At 39.8% G+C, this 27,328-nt stretch overlaps 1 protein-coding gene across 1 annotated transcript in view; it reads left to right on the top strand.

Annotated features, from left to right (window-relative positions):
* Positions 1-27,328, top strand: part of adgb (androglobin) — a 70,441-nt gene that overhangs the window by 7,079 nt on the left and 36,034 nt on the right. Inside the window, exons 7-14 of the mRNA XM_036582304.1 lie at positions 1,027-1,113; positions 6,148-6,323; positions 11,007-11,108; positions 16,403-16,497; positions 18,055-18,229; positions 18,814-18,904; positions 20,526-20,676; positions 23,699-23,741. Of these exons, the coding sequence (XP_036438197.1) occupies positions 1,027-1,113; positions 6,148-6,323; positions 11,007-11,108; positions 16,403-16,497; positions 18,055-18,229; positions 18,814-18,904; positions 20,526-20,676; positions 23,699-23,741 (920 nt within the window). The remainder of the gene's footprint in view (positions 1-1,026; positions 1,114-6,147; positions 6,324-11,006; positions 11,109-16,402; positions 16,498-18,054; positions 18,230-18,813; positions 18,905-20,525; positions 20,677-23,698; positions 23,742-27,328) is intronic.

Here is a 27,328-nt window from a genome sequence, read left to right as displayed (position 1 = left end):
ATGGATGTTTGAATGGTGGATTTGTCAAAGGTCAGTGTGTGTAAATGTTTAATCTAACTCAAGAAGACAGGAGTTGCTGGGATCTGTGAATCATTTATCATGTGCGGGGAAAGTTCACAGGAAACAACAAAACAACAGCAATATATTTCCTGAGGCGCCTTTGGGACCTTCTGGAAAATGCAGACACATGTACACTTGCACACACATAACAGCAGTTCACCTGAAGAAGTGGCAGGCAATGTCACTTTTCCTCCTTTATTTGCAGGCTTATTATTCAGTTATTAATCTTAAGATTTATTATACAATAACTACTTATTGAGTAACTAAAATTATGTAAGTTATGTAGTTTTGAGAGTGTGGGTCCACGTACAGTCACTTGTTCCTTGTTTAAGGGGTTAAGCCAGTGATGCAAGTGATGTTGTGTCGTTTGACTTGGTGTGAGCACGAAGAAAAGAAGAGCGGTGAAATGGTGCAGTTAATTAATAGCTGCCGGACTGCTTGAATACAGCATCCCGTGAGGCACAATTAGTGCATCTGCCATCTGGTTTCTTCAAGAAAGAGAGGGAGAGAGAGCAATAGGCCACACACACACACACACATTGACACATGCTCACACACGCACAAAGAGTCATCTGATTTCATGAAACTGCTGCATAATGAAGTTATACAGCATATAGAAAGATATTGCTCATGGTGGGAATGCAACCAAAAGGAACCCTCAGTTCCCCTGTGGAGCTCATTTCAGTCAGGATTTCAAGTCCATGGTTTTAATTTCTTCACTAACACTGAGCTGTTTCTTTATATACAGTTATTGATGCTCTTTTCATCTTTCTCAGCTACTCTAATATAGTGTCTGTGACTGTGCATTGAGTGTGGCCTGCACTCAAACAGGTCACTACAGGGAAATAACCAAGATGGCTCAGTCAAGTAGGGAAAATGGCCTAAATTAACCATGAGGACAGCACTAGTATTGATGCTCGCTGGTGCTGGAATTGACATTGCCATTGTCACTGTGTGTCCCTTCAGTGTGGTGCCAAGCCCCAGGAGAGAGCTGGGAGAGTTCACTGTCATCCACTGTCTGACCGGCTGGATACCAGAGATAATACCCCTTCAGTAAGACTCTCTTGCTCACTACAGCTTTCATACTGTGCCTCTGTTATTTACATAGCAAACCATTTTCCTCATGGGACGTGGATGGCGTATTGCCCTATTTCTATTGACATTTATTACCCAAGACTATCGCTCTGAAAGACTCCTGCTTACATGTCATGCCTGTCATTGTGTAGCACTGCCTAACGTTATTCCAGTCCTTATTGACATTCGTTACCCAACCTTAAGAAAATAAGTTCTAAAGATGACAAGTTCTTTGTCCAAAATGCCTTGACCACTTAGTAAGACTGACTAACCAACCTGATTAATGTACAGTTATATGCAAAAGTTTGGGTGCGTCTAGAACTGCAGATGAACTAGTAGATGTTAGCACTAATAGCTGGCATTAGCTTAGTGAGAAGGCCTAAACAGCTTTACGCATATCCATGCAGGTTTATTCTGGCTCAGTAAAGCCTCAGGGACTTACGTTTAGAGAGTAAAGACCCAAAACCTGAGTAAAAAGCAGCAAAATCTATGTTTGTGCGTGTGGAACTGTTAGCTTTAGTTACTTTTAATTCATATGCTTCTGAAATCTTTACTGTATGAGCTTTGTTTCTGCTCTGTCACATTTTTTAAACATAGAGACAGCTTGTTGGATAGTTGGAGTAAGTGGCAGGGTTTAGAAACAGAGCAGCAAGCAGGCATTTACAATTGGCTTAATTGTGCAAACTCATAGATTTTAGCATTCTTAATGAGTGTTGTGGTTTGGGGACTCTCCTATGCCATTTTTAGTTGTTTCTTGGGCATAGCAATAATGCAGAACTAATAGGTAACAATTTATTATTTAACATAGATGATTGTATCAACTGATGGCTTTAGGGGTATTTTAGCTTATTTTCACAAAATCATAATTAGTCCAAAACATGTCATTTGACTAAGGATGTTCAAATGTTTGTATTCGACTGTACACAATGATAAAAGTGAAGTGTAATCACTTTCTTAATTATTAGAAGGTCTGCTAAGCAACAAAGACTGAAGCAATACCATAGCATACCATTGCCACGAATGGAGCTTCCTCTTTGACGTCCACTCTCTCTCTGCCTTCTATCAGTAGGCCATGTAGCGCTAATGAGGTCCACTGATCTATTGCTCTCCCTCTGGGATTGGGCATGGGCCTTGTTTTCTGCCAGACTGGATAGACAATGCCACAGTGATTAGGCAGTAATGGCCGCAGACGTTGGCCTCCCTTAGAGTACGCTTCTTTCAGCACCTCCCATGAACAAGCGACCAGCAACATGTATGTCTTCCATTCTTTCATGATTGAGTTAGTGGGCTAATGCGAATGTGGTACGAGGCATGACCTGTGGTCATGGTCTTACAAGGGCATGTTAGTTCTGCAGTCTTCCGAAGCATAGCGCTCGTGTCGGCTTTGTTTCGGCAAATGCTGCAGGGCGTTTTGTTTCGTACGCTCTGTTGAGTTTCAGTGGTTCGGAGGCTTCCGCTGAGACCTTATCAGTGTACATGCAGAGAGAGAAAGAAGTGTGTGTGCATGTTTGTGTATTGTGTATATACACACACAGTTTTTCTGTCACATTGCTCTAACAGCGTGAAGCATGACATGACAGCAGAGCGTAACTGGGAATATGTGTTTGTGAGAGAGAGAGAGTATCTTACTGTGTTGCTTTTTTGTAAAGCTCCTTTCCCGTAATTTCATTTGTGTTGTACTAGGGCTTAACCGATATGACAAAAGTTGTTACTGATACACTGAAAAGAATGCTTTGAATTGACGTGATTCGAATACCAGCCTGTTGCACAATAAATAAAATATGTTAATTCAGCACAATTGCTGTCTTTTAGTTTACGTCCTTTGGCAGAAATTGTGTTAATGTTGGGGTGGGTTATGTGGCAAAAATATCGTATTGCAATACATAAAGCCATTTTTGTGTTACATAAAACGTATCAAGATATTTTCACACACAGACACAGTGCACTAATAGTGCCACATTTAAAAATTGCTGATAAAAAATGCTCTCTTATAATGAAACATGGAGTTGGCCGGTGTTCTTTAAGTACTGAAAATGTCCATGTCCATGCTCAGAAAAGTATATTGTATATCATAATAACAAAATGTATCATGATATGTTGTCATTTTGCCCACTTTTGTGTTGATGTAACACTTGTTATTCATGAGCAACTGACTGTCTTGTTTGATTCATGTAGATGCATAATTTTTAGGAGCTAAAAATTTAGAATAACTGTTAATGCAGACCAGTAGAATTTTATGTGGTCTTCTCTGATCTTGCAAAACGTATGATTGTCTGTAAAGGGGCATGAAGTTACTTGTCTAGAATTTGGTGATATTGCCATATTTTCCTGAGTTTGTTCAATTTGGCAAGTGTTTGAAAAATTAGTTCTAGGGTAGTGGCGGTGTGATATTATACTGCATTCTTGTTTGGCGTGGCTTGTACCAGCAAATCTTTTAGTCTTTTTTAGTCAGACACTATACTGTATGTGACAGTGCAACAGAAACCAGACGCTCGCGGTGTAAAAGGGCGAAAGCTGTTTTAATAGAGTTAGGCAAAGGCTTGGGTCAAAAAACAAGCATGGGTCAAATCCAAACAGCAGATACAAAACACAACAATGATCGAATCACCATGCAAACTAAACCAAGGGGCAAGACAAAAGGGCAAGTCCAGAGGGTCAAAAACACAGAACACCAAATAACAGGCAACAGTATCCAAAAAAGGGGTAAGGCAAAAGGCAGAGTCGAGAGAACAAAGCAAAAGGTCAAAATACACGGCAGACAAATGATCAGAAAGAACGCTCAGTAAGTTTGTAAAGAAGCAATACCTCGCACTGAACTTCACTAAAGCCCGGGCTTATAAACTATCCTGTCCTGATCATATGATCTAAAACACAGGTACCAATAGTTAATACTCAGGAGAACGAGAGCGCTGATAGGAGCACGAGACATTGTCAGAAGTTATGTGATCCCCCAGAGGATTGTGGGAAATGGAGTCCGACAAAGTCTCCGAGTCAGAGGGAAGTAGCCCAGTCATGTGATCCTCGTGCGAGTTCTGGGTAATGAAGTCCATATCATCCCGTGATACCGGCGAATGCGTGACACTGTATGTATTTAACCTTCAGTCAAAATGGCCATTACATACAAATTATGGATTTTTTCAGATGAATTTCTAAGGACATTAGATATAAGATAATCCCTTTGCATAAGAAAGTGGAAAGTCAAAGGAAAATAATTGGAAAATAGGAATTTCCAAAACTGGAGTTCACAAAATGATCAAGAGAGAGGAGAAAATCAAGCTCCACTCTTGCTTCAGATCTGAAAAAATCTACAAGTGTTTCTGTCCATCTTTCATAGTTAAGGAAGAAGCACTGAGAAGACAACTCAATGTCTATTAGTCATTAATGAGAAAAGTAAATAAACAAAAAAGTAGAAAATAAGCAAATCAAACCAAGATGTTGCTCATGTTCTCAGAACAATAGAATGGACACCCCAGAGTCCATAACTCAACACCATTGAATGTGTTTGGAATTACTTGGATCGTGAGATGTAGAAAGCAACTTTGAAGACTGAACTTTGGAGGTGTGGAAAAAATATCTCTGCTGATTTCTTTGAAAAACTAAAAGTAAGTCTCCCAAAAAGAATCACTGAATAATGAAATACATACGTACATACATCATCTAAACCGCTTATCCTTCTGGGTCGCGGTGGGGTGCTGGAGCCTATCCCAGCTGTCATTGGGCGGAAGGCAGGATACACCCTGGACAGGTCGCCAGTCCATCGCAGGGCAGAATAATGAAATATTCACTGAATAATGAAATATTTTATTTTATATGTATATTGTTGAAATGACGCTAGAAAATGAATAACATTTTGGCCATTTTGACTGGAAAGTAAAGAAATGAAGAGTGGTCTTTTACTTTTTCACAGTAATATCTATATATATCTTTTGTTTTTTTTCTTTTTTTCAGTCTGATGTTTCAATTATCCTGTATAACAGTATTTCTTTGCTAAACCTAATAAGCAAAGAATTTTATGTTATCAAAAATTAAAAGATGCCAGTAATTCAGATTGATATAAACATCAGCATTATTGGCTGAAATTAAAATAAAGAGCACAAACTTACACTGTCTTACAACATAAATACAAAAGAAGCTCACTTACAAATAACTTTATAACCGCAAACCTTAAAACATAAATTGCCATGGTTTTGAACTCTCTTCCCTTAGTGCAGACAATATGTTTGATTATCAGTGCTTTATTGGTAGGATTTCAGCTGTTTCTAATGGAAATTTATTATTGCCCTGTTTGATCAGTCAAAATAAAATATTGATGGTGTGTAGTGTGTACATGTGTGCATCTGTACATATTAGAACAAGGCTTCAGGATCTCCTGGTGTCGTTTATTCCATGTTGCGAATCTGCTGTTGTTCCAAGCTCCATGCTTCTCTCTCCAACTGCTCCCATTCAGGCCTGGCTCACACATGACAGGGAGGAGCAGAGCAGGCCAGAAAAATGTGGCACTTCCAGTGCCTCTCCGGCTGACAACTTAGCAGTATTCCCTTCCCTAAACCCTAAATCCCTTTCAGCCTAGCAAGGTAGCAATTAAATTCCTAAAGATTATGGAAAACATAACTGAAGGTCAAAGGAATGGTCTGTTTTTAATTTACCGTATGTACCATCCATTATTTGGTTGCCTGTGAACCTTAATGTTGTGTCTGTCTTAAATGTGGGCATAAACCTGGAGTGTTCACATACAGTGTATTGATTAACAGCAACCTGCTGGTTCCCTCTAATTGCCGCTTATTGATTAGTGTGGGAAGATACGCTCCCTGTCCGTTCGGCTAGTTTCACTTTGGACATTGATCCCGCAGCAGATCATTAATCGGATACAAGCCGCGTTGCATTCAATTAGGCTTGAACATGTTTTGATAAGCCAGGATGATTAAACACTGCAATACGATGGTTAAACTGTGACTTAAGGAGGGATGATTGACTGTAGACTGTCCTAACGCTGTGTTTGGATGGCATTCCTAGATCCCGATATGTGGGAAAAGTGTGGGAATTCCTGAAGGATGCCATTCCGAGGTTTCAGGTCATGGAGGAGAGCTCAGAGGAGAGAACCTCATCGGCCGACTACACTGCTGCTAAAGACTCACAGGGCAGTGAACGTAACATTGAGTCACCTACTCCGAGCAAGGAAAATCACAAAGGTACTGTATTATATACAGGAGCATATATACAGTACAGCTCAAATAGTCGTATTAATAATTTTTGTTATTTTCTATACAATAATTGCTTTTTCACTGAAGATAAACTAGACATCAAAAGTTAGCTTTATTGAGTTTTTTAAAATATTCTATGAAAAGTCAAACAATGATAAATAATATAGTTAACACGATGCTATACAGGTTTCTCAGTCCTTTTGGAATTATGTACAGCTCTGTTTATTCTGGATATGTTCAAAAGGTTTTAGATTTTTACAGCTTTTGTCAAATCATTTATACATGCATCTGCAACAATTTTTTCCAAAAAAGTTTGGATGCTGTGCAGAATGTAAATAAAAATAGAATGCCATGATGATGCAAATTATGTAAACCATATTTTAAAGGAAAATACTACAAAGACAACATATCAAATGTTGAAACTGAGAAATGTTATTGTTTTTGAAAAATATATGCCCATTTTGAATTTGATGCCAACAACACGTTCCAAAAAAGTTGGGAGAGGGACATTTTTACCTCTGTGTTTCATCACCTCTTCTTTTAACAGACTCTGTAAGCGTTTGGGAACTGAGAAGACACTGCTATAGTTTTCAAAGTGAAATGTTTTCCTGTTCTGGTTTGATATAGAATTTCAGCTGCTCGACAGTTTGGGATCTCCTTTGTCGTATTTATTATTTCATAATGTGCCAAATGTTATCAGTGGGTGAGAGGTCTGGGCTGCAGGCAGGTCAGTTTAGCACCCGGACTCTTTTAATATAGAGCAATGCTGTTGTAATACATGCAGGATGTGGTTTGATATTGTCTTGCTGGAATAATCAAGGCCTTCCCTGAAAATGATGTCATCTGGATGGCAGCATATGTTGCTAAAACATGTATATATTGTTCAGTATTAATGGTGCCTTCACAGTTGTGCACATCAACCATGCCATGTGCACTAATGCACCCCTATACCATCATGAACGCTGGCTTTTGAACTGTGCACTGATAACAAGCTGAGTGGTCTTTAGCCCGGAGGACACAATGTCCAAGATTTCTAAAAAGAATTTCAAATGTTGATTTGTCAGACCACAGAACACTTTTCCACTTCCCGGTCCATTTTAAATGAGCTCAGGCCCAGAGAAGGTGGCAGCATTTCTGGATCCTGTTTATATCTGGTTTCTTCTTTGCGTTTTAGAGTTTTAACTTGCATTTGTGGATGCAGCGACGAACTGTTTTCACAGACAGTGGTTTTCAGAAGTGTTCCTGAGCCCATGCAGCGATTTCCACCACAGAATCATGTCTGTTTCTAATGCAGTGCCGCCTGAGGGCCCAAAGATCATGGCCAGCAAATACTGTTTTTTGGCCCTGTCCCTTACATACAGAAATTTCTCCAGATTCTCTGAATCTTTTAGCGATATTTTGTACCATAGATGATGAAAAGCAAAAGTTCTTTGCTGTTTTATGTTGTTCATTGTTCTTGAATTGTTGCGCTGTTTGAGTGGTGAATCCCTCCTCATCTTTACTTCTGAAAGACTCAGCCTCTCTGGGATGCTCTTTTCATGTTACTGTCCAATCATGTTACTGACCTGCTGCCAATTAACCACCAGATGTTTTTTGTAGCATTATACAACTTTACCAGCCTTTTGTTGCCCCAGTTCCAACTTCTTTGGAACGTGTTGGTGGCATCAAATTAAAAATGGGCATATATTTTTCAAAAAACAATAAAATGTCTCAGTTTCAACATTTGATATGTTGTTTTTGTTTTATTTTTAATTAAATATAGGGTTTAAATTATTTGCACCATATTGCATTTTGTTTTTATTTATGTTTTGCACAGCGTCCCAACTTTTTTGGAAATGGGGATGTACATTACTTAAAACACTGGTTCCAAACTTTGGAACATTGATTCTAAACATTTGAACCATAGTGTAGACACTCATACATATACACACTCTGTGTCTTTGAGCCATGTTTGTGGATATCTCAGACTAATTGCACCATCAGTGAAGATGCTCCAAAGTAACTAGCCCAGCTGTGCAGTCCAAATATTCCAATTGCGCAACGTGCAAATCGTTCAAAACGTAGTGGAAAATGGGGGAAGTCCCCCTTAATAACAATGTCTATTTACTGTAAAGCTAAAACATCTGTGCATGAGTCTGGCATGTACAGCATGATCATGCATGAACCTATGCACAGTTAGGGGAAATAAATCAGAACATTAGTCAATTTGGTTTTTATAGCACAGTAAAAGAAAAGCTTGTAAAGTGGCAACATTCCCCCCTACCTAGGATTAGAAGCCCTTTGGTGAATCTTGCATCAATTTGTCATCTAAGTTTCACAGAAGATATAATTTATATGTCAAATAACTTCTAAAAACTTCCTCACAGAAAGTTAGTGCATAAAATGGTGATGAATGCGCTGCCTGGTGCCTGAGACAGTATTTTACGATAGTTTTGTTTATTTTTTAAAGTAGTATCATTTTTTATGATTATATTAATTACATGATATTATGTAAAATATTATGTAAAATAATATTTTACATAATATCATGTAATTAATATAATATAAATAATAGTAAACATTCAACATTCAACAAGTGCAAATGATTATTGTACATGACATAACAAATAAGCTGTTAAAGTTAAACTTAACAAACTCATCTGCAGCAGGATGTAAAAATGTCAGTTCTAGCTAATGATTGCTGGTGCTAGCATTTAACACTAATAATAGCTAGTCAGTGATGGGTTTTCTAAAATCATCTTAGTACAAAGTGCTAAAGTGCTAAGTGGTAGAGTGAGTGTCACCCTGAACACTCTATCAGTTCCTAGTTCAATTACAATAACTAATGTTGTGGCTTTATAATAAAAGTCAAATAAAATTGTATTTTTGGGGCAATATCCTAAAGCACATGTACTGCATTCTCCACAACCCCCAAAATAATATATCCTAGGTAGCTTTTCTTGTACAGCCGAATACATAAGCATTGCCCAATATAATCCAATGACAAAAAAGTAGATCAGCTGACCCCAAAAAGTTAGAGCAAAAGTTAATGCATAGCCATGCAGTAAAGGTACTGAGATCCGGTTTAGCTCCATTATTTGAGGAGAGAAAAGAGGATAGATCCCATTATTTTGAAGTACAACCCCATTTCCAAAAAAGTTGGGACGCTGTGCAAAATGTAAATAAAAACAGAATGCAATGATGTGCAAATCATTGAAACCTTATATTTCATTGAAAATGCTTCAAAGACAACATATCAAATGTTGAAATTTGTTTGTTTGAAAATATATGCCCATTTTGAATTTGATGCCACAACACGTTCCAAAAAAGTTGGGACGGGGACTAGAAAAGGCTGGTAAAGTTGTGTAATGTTTAAAAAAACACATGGTGGTTAATTGACAACAGGTCAGTAACATGACTGGGTATAAAATGAGCATCCCAGAGAGGCTGAGTCTTTCAGAAGTAAAGATGAGGAGGGGTCCACCACACTGTGAAAGACTGCTTGCGCAAATAGCGCAACAATTCAAGAATAATGTTTCTCAACATAAAATAGGAAAGAACTTTTGCTTTTCATCATCTACGGGATATAATAACATTAAAAGATTCTGAGAATCTGGAGAAATCTCTGTATGTAAGGGACAAGACCAAAAAACAGTATTTGCTGGCTGTGATCTTTGGGCCCTCAGGCAACACTGCATTAAAAACAGACATGATTTTGTAGTGGAAATCACTGCATGGGCTCGGAATCACTTCTGAAAAACACTGTCTATGAAAACAGTTCGGCGCAAAGAAGAAAGCATATATAAACGCAAAGAAGAGAGCATATATAAACAGGATCCAGAAACGCTACCACCTTCTCTGGGCCCGAGCTCATTTAAAATGGACCGAAGGGAAGCGGAAAAGTGTTCTGTGGTCCGACAAATCAACATTTCAAATTCTTTTTGGAAATCAGGGACACTGTTGAGCAGCTGAAATCCTATGTTAAACAAAAATGGGAAAACATTTCATTTTCAAAACTACAGCAATTGGTCTCCTCAGTTCCCAAACGCTTACAGAGTGTTGTTAAAAGAAGAGGTGATGAAACACAGAAGTTAACATGCCCCCATCCCAACTTTTTTGGAACGTGTTGTTGGCATCAAATTCAAAATGGGCATTTATTTTTCAAACTTTTTTGGAAATGGGGTTGTAAATGTGTCCCAAAGTCTTAAAGTCAATATGTAACATTAAGAATTGTCACGACTGAAACTGACACTTTCTGCAATTAAGTAAACTTTTTTGAGTTTCAATGAAAAATATTTTGTGTGTACAACTGTTCAGAGCTGTGTTTTTTAGCTGTACACTGGCTAGTGTTTTTGAGTTGTGCTCAAAATTAGCTAAAAGGGTCACTACCGAAACAGGGATAGTAAGGTTTAGCTTTTTTTCTGGCCAAAACTACTGACACTAACTACTGTGAAAATGTGTCAGATCGTCTTAACATGACCTTCCCCTTGTCATGTCGAAAACTCCAAGCTGAGATTTTCCTCTGTGAAAGTGTTCCTAGTACTATTCTAAAAGAATCTGATGCCCATAGTCTTGTCTACTGAAGATTTCTCATCCATAATTTAACAATTAGTCATGTTTCTGTTCTTGTAGTGGGCCAAGACTAATGTTTTCCCAGTATTCAAGTCATAGTCTGCAATGCTTTACTTTCAGAGAAAAGGAAAAGCAAAGATGGGGACAAAGACAGAAAGACCACCCAATCCAATGAACCAACCTCCACCCAGCCCAATACTACCAGTCAACCCACAGCTGACAGTGAGTAACCTTTTGTGTGTGGATGTGTGTAAGAAAGAGACCTTTTTGATGTTATGTTTATGCCTATATGTCAGTATATGTGTTGCTATTCTTCCTACCCAACATGCATTATTTACTCTAAGAAAAATGCAGCTGATCATGAATATTTCATTTTCCGGGCAAAAACGCTTCATATTTTCTGAAAAACGTAAGTAATTCTTCACTTGTGCTGCTGTGGGCTGCAGTTCTCATGCCGAGGCAGCTATAGTTTTAATTGGGCCTGAAATTTTTAACCAAACATAAACATAGACAGAGAACATTCTTTGTCCAGAGTCCTTTAGTACCAAGTTTAGAATCCACACCCGACTATAGCCTGACAAGATGGTGTCCACCACAAATCAGAGACTGATTAAAACTCCATATTCCTAATGGAGTAATTCTGATCGGGTCAGGTAAGTTACATAGTGACGGTGATGAATAGAGATGTTTCGATACATTTAGCCTACAATTTATATTCACAATACTGTGTTCAGAATTCTGCAGTCTCACACTATTTTGAACAAAATTCAAATGAAGAAAAATGATGACTGTTATCATGTTGTTGCCGAGTTTACTGACAATGCTAGAGCTGTGAGGCAGGAGGCGTGCTAGAGAGATTTGTTAACTGGTGTTGATCATTTGCAAACTTTGATGTTTGAACAGTGTAATTGCATTACATGGCATAATTAATAGAATGTTCATTCTGAATGATGCATTAATGCATCACCATGATGCATAGTGTCATAGCTTTGCATTGCAATATCACAATATCATGATGCATTGTCCACCCCTATTGACTTAAATGTCATTAGATCATCAATAACCAAAATGAGAATAGTCTAATTATCATTTAAAATTAGGTCTAAACTCCTCTTTAATTGATCACAATGCTATTGAACTACATTCCAAGTAGTTATTCTAAATAAACATTACATAATCCATTGCTCACATGCTGTGCGCTGCTGACACACAAACAAATTATCGGATTTATTGTGTCTAATTAACCCCTTAAAATCCATGGAACTGTGGGTGGGTGTAGACTTCCTTTCCTCGCTCTCATAACTACATACCTTATATATTAGTTCATAGTTGTATAAACTAATATATGAATAATTGATCTATCCATGAAATGGCCCTATAACAATTTTCTAGGTTGGGACAAACATTACAGAATGTTGGCAAAAATCTCATCCAACTTAACTCAGTTATGTAGTGATTCTAAATTTATTATTAGTTGAATGGGTTGTTTTTCAGTATTCTGTAAAGCTTGTCCAGCATTGTAAAAAAATGCATGTAGTTAAAGGGGAATTCCACATGTTTTTCAAAATTTCCACATAATTCATTGGTTGAGATGTAGACAAAATCATATAGAGTAGTTTGATGTTAAAAGGATCATTGTAGAGAAACTTACAGACTCAGATTTCTTTACAGTGGTGGTGATAGGAACCAGGGATTGCGATGTCTACAACACAAATGTAGCCATTTTATTTACTATCCAAAACCACCAGTGAACCTACGTCTGAGTTCTTATGTAATGTTGATGATGATTAGATAGTGAGAAATCTGAATGAAAAGTTTTCTTTGGGGATTATTTTTGCCTCACAACACCCTGCATGTACCTCAACACCATAAATGTTTTTAAAAATATGTTTTAGGTGAACAATTTATCACAAAAATATCTTAAAACAAGGTCTCAGACATCAGACACCATATTCATAACCATTTTGAGTAAGACCTGTCTGTGGGGGAGCTTTTAGAGGCGGATGTCTGGTTCCTATTACCATCACTGTGAACAATTCTGACTTGGTGAGTTACTCTAGAATGGAGCATTTCACATCAAACCACTCCTCAAGGTTACATGTAATTCAGTTAATGTAAATTCAGTATATAAATATAAGTATAATGTGATGAATTTAATGAGGAACCCAGTCATGAAATTTGAATCCCACCTGAGCCTGACAGATACTTGAGAAGGAAACTACCTATTGTGACCAAACCTAGACATGAATAGTCAAGACCCCTAGGGTTGGGACAAATATTTCAAGCTCTACTGACTGCCCGCCCGTCCACAGGAAAAGACCCCACCTGCTGCCACGCCTTGCTTCCTCTGTAGGTTCATGCATTATGGAACCTCTCGGATCTGCATGTATCATCAGCATGAATAAATCAAATAGCTAACCCTCTTGTCTGCTGCGATAGAGAGAGAGAGAGTTGAGTTTGTATGTGTTGCGTGCATGCCCTAGATTGCCAACAGAGTCATTAAGCTGGTTTATTCTCAGGTACGCCTGTAGTGTGCTGAGCACATCTGAATTATTTGGCATGCCCCGAGGGTGCAACTACCTTTTTGTTACTCCCCAGTTCATCTGTGAGGTGTGCTTTGGTGACGCACACACACAGAAGCACACACAAATCCACAGAATTGGCGGAAAATCGACAGTGATTTGAGAGAAAGCGCTCAAATCAGTGGATGTGCTGGCACGGATGCTTGATTTTCCTATTAAGAGAAATGACGAGCAGAGCTTTATGGCTCTTTTGGGTAATTAGTCTCTGTAAGTGAATGACAGAATTACATCAGGAGGGAGCTAGAAGGGCTGCTATTGAAATATCACTTTCTCCATGTCTATCTCTTTGACTTTTTCCACTTTTTCTTTATTGTTGAGTCTTCTGCTCTCTGTCTCACTGCTTCCATGTGGTCGATACTAATTTATTAGGGAAAGATTGTAACATGCTGTGACATATATAAGTTGGCACCAAGCCCTAGATCATCTGTGCCTCAAGCAATACGTCTCTGCCTCTCTCTGCTACACACACACACATACACGCAAGTAGCTCGTTCTATTAATATTATGGGAACATTTACTGTGCGTTTTCCCTAAGAACGTGAAGAATAGAGCATCTCATTAACCTTGCCTAGGACCCTGCTCCATTTATTCAATTCTTTAAGGATAATGTCGACTGTATCTCTCTCTCTCTGAGAGATCAGGGAATATTCACCTGATGTTTTTGACTAGGGATGGGAGGGTTACTGGCTTTAATGACATACCCAAAGATAGTTATACTGTTTGACATATTGATGTTTTTGATAACTCTGTACAGTTACCATCTCTTTGAAGGTGCAGTATGTAAGATTTTGGGGCATCTATTAGCAGAAATATAGGGAGATTCACTTGAAAGAGGCCCCAGATTTTCTGTTGTAACTCCCATTAGGATGAAGCAATCTGAATCAAAAAAATACACTACATACCTTGACGCGCTGCTCAATACTGTACACCACCATCCTGATGAGAAGTTGAGTGACTGAGTGAAGGGGTATGGGGGTACGCACCCGGAAGTTGCAAACTATCTGGCGCCTACCTCATCGCTTCGACACAAGGGCATCCCAGCTTTTTTGAAGCTCCATATGCTGGATGCACATTACAGGTTGTTTCGTTCAGATTACAGGTTGCTTCGTCCTAGCGAGAGTTATTACAGAATGTTCGGGGACCTCTTTCGAGTGAATCTCCCTGTAGAATATAGTATATAAAACCATGTTTTCATTAGTGTATCATCACCTGTAACTACAAATCGTTATGTTTTCGTTAGCTTAGATTGAGTCCTTCATATATACGTGGAGAGTGAGTCCTCATCCAACACAGGCCACCATGTTGCATCGCCATGTTTCTACAGTAGGCTAGAGTGGACAAACCGAACAGTGGCTCTAGAGAGTGTCCTTTACGTTTTTACATTGAAGTGGCAGATTGAATTTGGTGGCACTATAGCACTAGTTGGTTGTAGAAAGAAGAAAAATCAGAATTGATAGTTGAGCTGTCTAATGACTTTGAGTTTAAAAAGATGGGATGACCTGTTTCACATGTCTGTAGTGAAACCCTTCACCCTACCAGCTTGGTAGCATTGTTGTATTTTTTCCCCTTGAGGTCCATTTATAACATTTGTGGGGTTTTATGTACCAAAAAGGTCATAATTTATTTTTACATTACTATTTTACATTACTACCAGCCTCTTCTTATTCCTTAAAATTATACAGGCTTTTTTTTACTGTGCCTTTTGTTACTCATATAAGATAAATTAGCTCTGTTCTGCTTGGCTGACCTGTATTGTCATTGAAAAAGGACTCAGAGGTGAAACACTGCTTATTACTAAACTGATGTTGGCTGAATCAGTGTATATCTGAACGGTTAAATGTAAATGGTTATCTAAATTGGTTCTTGTGACATCACAGACACAATGAAATAAAAATGGGATGTTTTTTGCATCATAATTTCTGCATATGGACCATATGGACTGGATAGTAAATGGTACGTTGTGAATCTTTAAGAATGTTTCCATATTACTTCAAACATTGGGTCCTTTAAGGATACCAATAATACATACAGTAAGCTGTTAAAGTATCATTACAGGAAATTTTATCCCCATTTATGACCATATGTGATAAAATTAGCACAACCTCTCTCTCTCTCCTGACATTCTTCTGCTCAGTGAAACCAGATAATATTTGCCTGACATTCTTGGCTAAAGATAAGGCAGTTACTGGTTTTTACAATATACTGTGGTATAAAATCCAAGGGTTTTTTATTTTTCTGATAAGTGAGTGCGGTTACCATCTCTCTGGGTGGCACAACCATCTAAGTGTTGATCTTATTGTGTGTTACACTCATCCATGGCCAGGAGTCCAAAAGAATTTAAGAGGCCTCGATCTTTATTCCTGGGTGGGATGTCCATCCTCCTCCCCCAGTCACTCAGCGCAATGCCAGTCAGTGTGTCTTGTAGGACACATGTGCCAGCCTTAACCTTCCCAGCTTGGTAGCATCCTGTAATAGTGGGATGCCAAGGTAGAAGGTAGAATTGGACATTAAATTGAATAAACTACATTGGGGAGAAAACAAAAAAAAATCACAGTAGAAATAGTGATTGCATTCTTTGTCTCTCTCTCTTTTACTCTGATCTGATTGGGCGAATAGCTGCTGACAGATCTACTCTCTTTTCACTGAGCTGCTTTGTGTGTAATAATGGTGCCGTTTTGCCTCTCTCGGCTCATATACGGTATCGGCTTTCCATTGTTTTGAAAACACTTTGTCGCATTTTTTGTGAACCCGTCTTAATTGTTCTTTTCCCAAACTGAGGGGGACTTGGAAGTGCTTCGTTCCAGTGTGCAGCGATGCATACAAAGAGCTTGGATAATGGGAAGAATAATCTCCTTTCCCTGTCTGATGTGCCTCTTTTTCTCTGTCTCTCACCCTCCCCAACACACACACTCTCTCTCTCTATCTCTGGTCTAGGCAGCATGCCTCCTCCTGCTCCTCAGATGGTAGTGTGTGCCAGTTACCAGCCGTTGCACCTGCAGGAGAAGAGGACCTCCGTGCTGGGCCAGATGGTACTCTCAAAGCTCTCTCCCATAATGCCACAAATATTGAAATATATTCGGCCGACAACAACAGACAGCTCACAATATGCTAGTCTGCAATGCTGCCCATGACAATGTCCCTTAAATCCAGTCCTGCAGAGCCACATCACCGCTCTGCTGAGTGTTTTTTCCTGCTCTAACATGCTTGATTCATCTCATTTGCTTATTCTCTAACCATTCAGTTAGATCAGGCCTGTGGGAGCAGGAATATGGTGTAGTGCCTGATGGAATAGACCTATATTATGAGGTTCTTACCTACATCAGGAAAAGCATACAATTTAATGGTACTCATTTCCACCCCTGGAAAAGTATGGAATTTCTGAAAAATGCACACTACCATTCAAGTTCACTGTGCATATTTTGGAATCAATGTTTTCAGTTTGGTTGCAGACAAGTGTATGAAATGATTCTAATATACTAGTCCTATGCAACTTAACAGGTTTTAAATAATTAGTAGGAAGCTAAGAGGCTATAAATAACAATTCAGAAATTATAGAGATGTCCAAAATGATGAGCAGAGCTATGGATGAATCCAAAATGACTAAGAAAGCTGTATAGCAGTGTTATAGAAAAATTAGCATCCAGGATTCATCATATTTCAGAAAGTGGAGATCAAATCAGATAACTTGACAAAATCATATAAGTAAGTAATTGTATAGTACAGTATCATTTTATTCCCTTCTTGTTCTTGAAATTTTAAAACCTGTATATCATAAAACACATTGTAGGGGAAAATGGGGGGAAATGCCCATTTACTGTAAAGCTACACTGTAACTGTTTATGAATTCAGCATGTAAAGGATGATGATACATAGACCTATGCACAGTTAGAAGAAATAAACTGGAACAGCAGTCAATTTTTTAATAAGAAAATCCCCCCCTACCAGAAGTACGGAGCCCCCCCGCCCCCCCCAGAAAATCAGTAAATTCCCCCAGGCATTCAGTAAACGTGTCAAGATTAGAGTGGGGGGGGGGGTTCTTACCCTGGGGCCAAGTTACCTGAAGGTACTGTTGTATAACAGTAACAAAAATGGTTAATATAGGAAATTTTAAATCGCAGTGTATGTAAATTCTGTAATCAAAAGAATATATACTAGAGATTCTGATTTGATATCTGCAATTCTTGGAAATTCTAACTAATGTGAAAAAGTATGGAATTTCTTCATGAGGAAAGGGAGAGAAACCTACCTAACACTGTAGTAGTTTCCTATCATGTGACAAACTGCACCACAATAATGGTGGTTATTGTTTAAAAGGCCAGCATTACTAAATGAGAGAATTACTCTTCTCATTTCTCAAGAACTAGTGAGGAGCCCAAGCCCACATATCTGAAGCTCATTAATTCATTAGTGTTCTCAAAACTGTGATCTCATTTTCTCCTTCCACCCATCTCTCCAATCCCTCCCTCCATCATGTGCTCAGGCTATATGCTACTCTGTTTGGCTCAGTGCTGGCTGTCTAATCCATTATTAACTCTCTATATTCTATAATCCATGATGGTCGTTGTGTGTATGTGTGTGTTCTCTAGGCAGACTCGTCAGAGAGACTGCGGCAGTATGGGCTCTCCCAGCTTTACAGTCACCCCGTGCTGCTCACACGAACCAGAGCCTGCCCCCTTGTGGCTGCCCCAAAATCGCCCCCCTTGCCTCGCTGGAAACTTATCCGCCCTCGAAAGGAGAGGAACATCACTGACGAACCCAAGGGTTAGGGCTCTGTGTGTGTTCACATTTGTATGTGTTTTGCCAAAACCTCACATACAGACACACTAAAGGAATAGTTTGGTGAAAAAATATGCACAGTTTGCCACACAGCCCAGATGTAGTTGATTAGCCAAGACATTCAAAAGCTCCAGTGCAAAACTAGAACTAGAAAACTAGAAGCAAACTTCGAACACCAAACATGTCTTGGCTGATCGACAACAAGCTTCAGGCTGTGGCTTAGAAAGAAAGATAGGTCATGGGGGAAGAAACGGTCCTAGGGCCAGCTGCAGGGAGTGGCAGGGAGACATTCCTGCCACTGCTCCACTACCAACAGATCTTCCGAGATTAATGGAGCGAAGCATCAGTGAGGCGTAGCTCCCAGCTGACGACCTTGCAGCTGGCCCAATGGCACCGTTGGAGGTGGGACAGGCAGCAGTGCCTAGCAGTTATCCCACCTGTGCATTGGTAAAGGGAAATTGTGTTGATTTGACTTAGTGACAAACTATTCTTTTAAGGCAGAATGCTATGTGTTATGGAATTTATCTTTGGGTGCCAGCCTCTGTTGGTATATGTGATGTTTACCACAGAGACTCCAGTCCAGAAGCCTGAACAGTACATAGAGGTGGCTAGTCCCTTCATCAACTTCAAACTCATGACCATGGCTGGACCGCTTCAACAGTAAGCAATGTGTGTATGTGTGTGTATAATGAACTATGTTTCCATGTCAGGAATAACTTTGCTTCTTAAAGCAACAGTTTGATGAAAAGGCAAATTTACCTGACAGTCATCCAGGACATGATTGGTGTCCAAATTTTGCTTCTTTAGTTTAGAACTGGAGCTGCTAATCAAACTGTGCTAACAAACACTGGAAGTCAGTAGTCACCCATACTATTTCAACCTGCTCCAACTGCATCCAGATCCTAATTCAGTTCACACAGACAAGTTGATGTGGTTTAGAACAGTGTTTAGAACCCAGAGGCAAATTGCCCTGCATATTTTAGTTTTTTACAGCTCCCTAATCAGCTTGTTAACAACCCCTTACTGTGTTGTAGTGGGTGTATTAAAGTAGGGAAAGCACAAAATGTGCAGGACAGTGTTCCTTCAGGACCAGGGTTAGGAAACACTGGTTTAGAACACAGTATGACTTACTTTGAACTATGAAACTTCTCTGTGTAGCTAAAAGGTGTTTGATTACTGGAATTATTTATTTTCTCCGCACAAGACGACCAAAGACAGGGCTAAGGGAGATCACAACACAGATGCATCGTAGGGTAACATAGAGAAGTGAGTGTACTCAGAAAATCAGTATAATGTCTGATTACAACTTGAGGACCGCATTTTCTGCACAAATTAGCCTCAGTCGTATGTGCTCAAACCTGAACATACACATGAAATGCATCACTTGGATGCTGGACCCACCAGTGACCAGTGACAGTGACCAGTGAACCCTAGGTATTATTGTCCTAACACTTCATACCTGCGTAGTGATGTTTTAGAACATGCCCCTGTGCTCCTGTGTCACAGAGTTTGAAGGCAAACTAGTAACAGAAAGCAGATAATATAGCTATATCAATGTGTTGATAAGGTCTAACCATGTCATTTTAATAAATCGTATGCGTATACATAATTTAAAATGAGTGCCATAATTAAAAAAAATATATGAAGATTTTGGCATGTATTTATGAAAACAGTTTGGGTGACTGTTGACTGCTAGTGTTTGTTAGCACCATTAGCCTAGCAGCTTCAGTTCTGAAGTAAAGAAGCCAAATGTGGACACTAAACATATCTTGACTGATCAACTGCACTTTGGAGGAAAATCATGTAAATCTGATTTCGCTGAACCTTTAAGTCATCAGAAGAACTTTAAAAACATGATATTTGGTGTCATAACTGAGTTTAATGTGTGTGTCTGTGCTGACTGCAAGGTTTAGGTGTGTGTGAGCTGTTTCTGGATGTGCAGGTGTTGTGAGGATGTGTAGTATGAGATGCAAGGGCGGTGTTAAGTACACTCTTGTTGTGTGTGTGGGAGGGTGCAGTCAGAGAGCCAGACAGCCATCAAACCTCAACATCGATCTGTGTCTGTGCGCCGAGCCTTTCGCCACGTTCATGATCACAATTCACTCATTCAATTCAAACATTCATCCCACTGCCACTGACAGAGGGGCTTATTCATGGGCTTCATTGTCCTGTGCCCTGTGATGGAGTGGTGGTGTTGTTTTCAGGCAGATTTAGCTCAGTATTTGTGTAAGGGCATTAGTGTTTGCCTTTTGACTAGATATATATGTGTGTTCTGCTGTAGGGATTCTCAACCAAATGGCAACAGGAGGCGTGCACGTAGCTCTAATCTGGCTTCATTCAATGAGACAGAGGAGAGCGATGGTCCCAACCCCACCCATCACGACATCACAGACAACAGCCTCAACTCGCTGGATGCTTTGGAAAGCACCGAGGTATGTTAGGGGCAGCCCATGTACTTTTACTTCATCTTTGCCAATTTGACTGAATGATAACCAACAATAATGACCAGTATACTGGACATGCAGTATTGTAGATGCAATTGACCTATCTATGTTGTGCCCAAAAAAGCTTTACAGAATATTCTCAAAAATGTTAAATTTGCGGTAACTCTTTAATTTAGGCAGTATTCATTAGGCTACACAACACCTACATAAGACACCCATCAAGACAACTGACATAGACCTACATAAACATTTATTCTAATAGGCAGCAATTTGTCATAAGGGTTGCACTTACCATCTCTGATGTCAAATTGGCATAACATGAGTGTCAGTTGACACTGATTTTTTTATTAGATTTTGTCATGACATTTTTTAAGGTAAAATGACATAGACTATGTAGGACAGCATGTCACAGTAACATAATGCTGATAATATAACATAGATTGCCAGGTCAGGCTAGCTGAACAAAAGTGAGCATTTTGTGTGGCCCCTGGGTAAAGTGAATTCCATTTATAAGATTTCCAACATATTTAAGTAGAATAGTATTATAAGTCAGTTGTTATAATGTGCTGCTATTTCAGCAATAAAGTCAACAATCAGTGTCACCAGACACCTCATGGACAAAAGTATGTGGACACCTGACCATTACACCTAAATGAGCTTGTTGGGCATCCCATTCCAAAAACATAGGCTTTAAAAAGGATTGTGTGCAGCTGTTCGGACATGGAAACTCATTTCATGAAGTTCCAGACACACAATTCTTGTGCTGATGTTGCTTCCAGAGGCAGTTTGGAACTCTGTAGGGAGTGATTTAACAGAGAATAGATGGTTTATTCAGCATTTGGCAACCTTGCTCTGTGAGTTTGCATGGTGTACCACTTTGTGACTGAGCTGTTGTTACTCCTAGATGCTTCCATTTTCAATGTTTACCTGTGGAGATTGCATGGCTATGTGCTTGATTGTGTATGTCTGTTAGCAATGGTTGTGGCTGAAATCCCTGAACTCAATAATTAGGATGGGTGTTCACATACCTTTGGCCATATATCATAGGTGTTATGTCAAATTAATATCAAAGTTGTAAAAAGCAGCCTTTTTATTACAGACAATGCCTGTATGAATAAGGCTTTATTTACTTAATTTTTTGTAGGCTTATGTAGGTGTCACGGAGCACTATGAACACTGCCCTATTGTAAAGCGTTACTGAATTTGTTACTAAACATCAGCTTGGTCACACAAGAAAGAAAACTATTCTCGATAGATCCTAACAGTGTGTTACATGCATACAACACCCCACACTATCTCAAAAGATAGTGTTATTTTAAGGCAGTGGTTCTCAACTCTGGTCCTGGAGTACACTTGTCCTGCACATTTTAGTTGTTTTCTGCTCTGACACACTCAAAAAGTGCTTGTTAAATAGCTAATTAGCAGGAGAAGATGTGTTAGAGCAGAGAAAACAGCAAAATTTGCAGGACAAGGATTAGAAATTACAGTTTTAATGATATTGGATTCTCCACTGCTTGGTTTAGGTCCAGCGATGCTAGGCATAGTGACACAGTGGTTCTCTGGTGCAGAACAACTGTGCTCTGCAGCTGTCTATGTGTGGTAGCTAGGGGGTTGGAGTGGACCCTGCCTGGCCCTGCAACTCCTCTGTCCAGCTCCAATGTCACTGCCACTGTCTCCTCGGCCTAGTGAGTCTGCCGGCGGCCTCTAGTGCCTCAGCAGAGGCAGAGAGAAGAGAGGGAGAGCGGGAAAATGGGCAGTGCATTACGTAAAAAGGGACGGGTCGCGTCCTCCGTGGTATAAAAAGCAGCACAATTAGCCTGTCAGTCATCAGGGCAGATGTCTCGCAGGGGGTTCAGGACAGATCAGCCTGAGGGAGATGGAGCCATAGCGCGTGCGTGTGTATGAGTGAGTGAGTGTTTGCCTAGTGACTAACAGAGCATGCCTTTGTGTTTGGGTGGAGGAGGTGACGAGATCACATGGAACTGTGTGGTTAGGATGTTAAGCAAAACCCATTTTATCGTAATGTAGTAAAGAGAATTAGGTGTGCTGATACTAGGAGCTTTTTTTACCTCAGGAATGTGTGAAATGCAGCGTTGCCCAGTGAAGGCGCCACATTAACACAGTATTTAGCAACTCAGTACAAAGCAGCATGTGCTGTTTCTCTTCCCTTATCTTCTTTTCATGCTTCTTTCTCAGATGTATGGTGACTCACGGCCTGTCTGTGAGTCACTGGCGCTGTCGTTCGTTAGATGTGGTTCAGAGAGAACCCCTAATTGTCCTCCATATTTAAATGGCACAGTCGGACAACTCCTTGGGCTTTAAAAGGCTTTATAAGTGGCACGAGGTTGGGTCCAATTATAAGAGAAAAGGGGGAGAAAAAAAGAGGAAAGTTCTGAGGGCCTTGGGAAAGACTTTGTTGCCATGGCGCCACCCACTTTCTTCTTGTGGTCTTAACGAGTTGTCTTAAGCTGATGTAAAGGAGCATTTTGGCTGATACTGTGATGACACATCTTAATTAGCGACTAAATACTGACATGCTAATCAGACAGCACGGCTAATCCCACCAACATGGAAATGTCCTTTCGGTATTTATAACTCTTCCTCTGCTGTGCCTGGTTAGTTACGGGAGAATATCCTCAGCAGCGTGAGGTCAGCTATGTTCCTGTGTCAAATTAGCAGCCGTCTCACTGGACGTTTATACTGGCCGACCTGAGTGGACACTGACTTGATCGGTGTTGCTCATGAAGCCTTCTTCTCTCCTGTAAGCTGTATTACCCTCCCTATGTGAGGGGATTTGATTAGCATTTCTTGGAAAGAGACCCATCAGTGTCTTCTTCTGTGTATTTACTCACATTCCTGTACACTAGAGGGCAATTTACATACAGTTCCATGCAAGAAAGGCCCTGTTTATTGAGTGTGAATTAATTTGTATCTCTGTAGCTTTTTTTCACATCTCTGTCCCACTCTGCCTGTTTTATTTCTCTGAATATACTCTTCTTTCTGCCCTCAGGTAACAACAAAGCACAAGAAGAAGGACGAAATCATCGCTCAAGGTAAGGCATGTTCACGTAGGCCACTCAACCTTGCTGTTTATCGTCACTGTCCAAAAAAAGCCAAAAAAACAAATATGTTTGTTTTTTCCCATTTCATATTTCTACATCATTTGAGCATCATCATCAGTTGCCCTTTGCATTGCCTGAGAATTTCATGATGAATGGACCAATAGAAATGCTACACAATTGCTTGGAATAAAATCTCTTTGCATTAACTTACATTAAAATTGAGAACGTTTTTGCCTTCTCCTGTAAAGTTGCCATTTTGGAGATAATTGTTTTTCTTTGGACAGCGATGATATTAGGGGTGCGGGAAAAATCGATTCTTAGATGCATCGCGATGCGGGCGTGAACGATTCTGAATCGATTCACAAATGTCAAAAATCGATTTTCTAAATATTTAATTCATAACGTAATGTTGGCGGAACGCAAAAGGCGGAACTTGGAAGTGCGGAAGTGCAGAGCCCGGACAGTCTGTGGCGGCACATAACAAAAACGCAAGTGGAAGAGCGAGAAATCTGACCGGCTCCCTCTGCATTAAAAGCCAGGTTAGATCAGGAGTCACAGCACAAGTGTTAGCATTTTGTCCTTTCAACAAAAATCAAACCACCTTGGGAGCCACAACATTTAATGTCCAGTATGTGTTAGTATGTGATAATGTCCTAGTATAGGTTAAACAGTTTAAATGAGAGCACAGATTTACTTTGCTCTGCTTTAAGCTTCAGCTATAGCCACTTTCCTCCCATCTCCGCCAGAAAACTTTTCTTCAGAAGTAGATCAGTTTCTTGTAAAATGTCTCTCAACGACTGTTTTCCAAGGCTGAAGTCGCTTCTTATTCTCCAGCTTCTTGTTCGAATTTACCCGTTCCACCTTAAATTCTAACTGAGGCGCCAAATGTAAATGCGGCACCATTTAAGGTGGAACGGTAGAATTCGAAAAAGAAGCGACTTCATCTTCGCCACTTTTTAGTGTTTGACAATCTCTCGTTGCAGATTTAACGTACCAGGAAACCAACTGCGGTGCTTATAAATGCGAACAATGCATCGTTGCTAGGTGACCTGCAGTCTGCATGCCGGTTCTCAGTCGTTGCGAAACAGGGCTTTCGCGCTATGTTGCACGCCCCGAAGATATTTTACTGACACAACGAGACCAAAACCGAAGTTATAAAATCACTAAAGAAAACAGGTAGAATAGCTGTAACTGCTGCGTGGACATCCATCACCACTGGATCTTATTTCACCGTAACTGCGCATTTTATCGCAGATGAGTATCAGGAGCTTCTCGTGCTCCAAACAAGAGCACTGAATGAGAGCCTTCTAGTTCACTTGCCACATCACTTCCATTTGTTTTTATTAAAAAAGATATTGGAAGTAAATTCATTATGGATCATTACAAATACTTTGCTTTAAAAGTACTAAGTCACTTTAAATAACAATAACACCGAGTCACTTAGTCACTTTAAAATGTGTATTGTCTCTATATTCTGTGTATATTTTATGTATGTTTTGTGTATATTTAATATATTTCAGTCGGTTTTTCTTGTATTTTTATTTTGACTTATTTACTTTCTGTAGAGTGATTAGCTGAGCCTCACCACAAGCATTTCAATGCATAAATGTCCTGACATGTTGTGCAAATGACAAATACACTTGAAACTTAAACTCGAAACTTAAGCTCACACAGTGAGAAAATATAAATGCTATATAGAAAAAAAAGATGCATCGAGATGCATCGATAATCGTTTTATAATCGCATCGTAGCCCTCTGAATCGTAATCGAATCGAATCGTGAGGTGCCTAGAAATTCCCACCCCTAGACGATATGTTCTCGTATTTCAGCACCAGATACATGTTATGTAATATCAGTCCGCAGCATGCCCTCACACAGCTTATTCATACTCTAATAGAAGCAAGTGGAGTCATATGATGATCTAATTTCAATGAAAATCAAATTGAAATGCAACTGGTAAACACAGGCTCTTTTTTTGTAACAGAACCCCACCATCTATCAAGTGGATATTTTGAAAGTCTGTTTCATTGTCTGCGCGACTCCTCTGTAACAGTGTGCCAATCGGAATGGAAGTGAATGTGAATGAACATGAAGACGTATGATAATTCGCCGCACTGCTTTCTCTCTACCCCCGTCATTGTTGAGCCGTCAGCGCAGCGATGCTAATAGCTGCTTTAATGGGATATGATGGCTGGCTGAGTGCTCTGCTATCACCATTTCACTTTTTCCACCATCTTTATCTCTCTCTTTCTCTCGCCTAGTCTTTCTCTTTTTTAATAGCATTACACAAACAGACAGACACCCACCCACACGGGCACACAAACACACACAGACGCACACACATGCACACACGCACACACACACACACACACACGCTATCGTCTCCATCTCTCTGATCGTGACTCTGCACTCACCCCTCATCACGACAGGCCAATTACATGCTTTCCTAGGGAGCCTAGTGTGTTGCTTAGTAACACCTGGAGTGAGCTAAATGAAGTGGGCTTTGCAATGGCTTCACTGGAACATCTATATCTCTTCTTATCAGGCTCGACCCTCCCCCTGCACATTCACACATTACCTATCAGTTTTGGTTTCTTTTGTGGAGTTCTTTTAAGCATTAGGAATCTGCAGTACTCATTCCCTTTGGAATGTTGTCTTTGCAAGAATCCCAATGGTTAGGTCAGCTGCCTTGCAACTGTAGTGGGTACCATGGGAACATGACCTTGTACAGAAGGGATGCAGTTTCTAAAGTCCCTTCCTGCTGAGCACTGCTGCTGTCCCTTTGACCAGTGTGCTTAATACGAACTTATTCCAGGGGTGAAACTCCTGCCACTCTTTTCCCCATCCCCTGCGGCATGCTTCTAAATGAGACTACCATCTCAATGCACCTTCCCTGGATAGTAAAATTCTCTTACTCTGAGTAAAGGTCATCCTGCACCTAAGTCTAGGAGCGAAATTCAAGCCTTAACTGTTCTAATAGCCTGCCAAAGTGACCTTGGATAATGTGGTACAGCAACTTCCAGCATCACCCCAGACTTATAATGCAGAAGGTGAGAATTGTCAAAGGCATGAAGAAATAAAGATTATAGGTGTAAGATGTAAGATGTTTGCTAGTTGCTGTTAACCCTTAAAAGTCTAGAGTCATTGTCATTTTGCTGTTCTACATAATTACAATGATTTGGAAACCTTACGTACTTTACCTTACATACTACCTTAAATACTGACCAGCATGAACCAAAGTTCAACAACGTGAGTTTGTTTTTGTGTTAGCCAGCAATAATGCTCCAGAGATTTTTCAACTTTCTAAGATAACTAAGAGTGCAGAGGGAAACTTGATTGAAGATAGTCACCCTCTCTGTAGAACATTCGGTGCAAAAGGGGGCGACACTTCCAGCCTTGTATTAACCTAATTTAAAAAGCCTACCAGCATTAAAACTACGAAGATAGAATCAGCTTTTTATTTGCCAGCTTCTTGTTAGAATTTTCTCTTTCCATCTTAAATGGTGTTACGGTTATTATAGCACCTGAGGTGCCAGAATGCAACTGCTGCACCATTTAAGATGGTACATTAAAAATTA

Source organism: Colossoma macropomum, unplaced genomic scaffold (genome assembly GCF_904425465.1).
Source record: "Colossoma macropomum unplaced genomic scaffold, Colossoma_macropomum, whole genome shotgun sequence".
Classification (NCBI taxonomy): Eukaryota; Metazoa; Chordata; class Actinopteri; order Characiformes; family Serrasalmidae; genus Colossoma; species Colossoma macropomum.
This window is presented reverse-complemented; position numbering and strand designations above follow the sequence as displayed.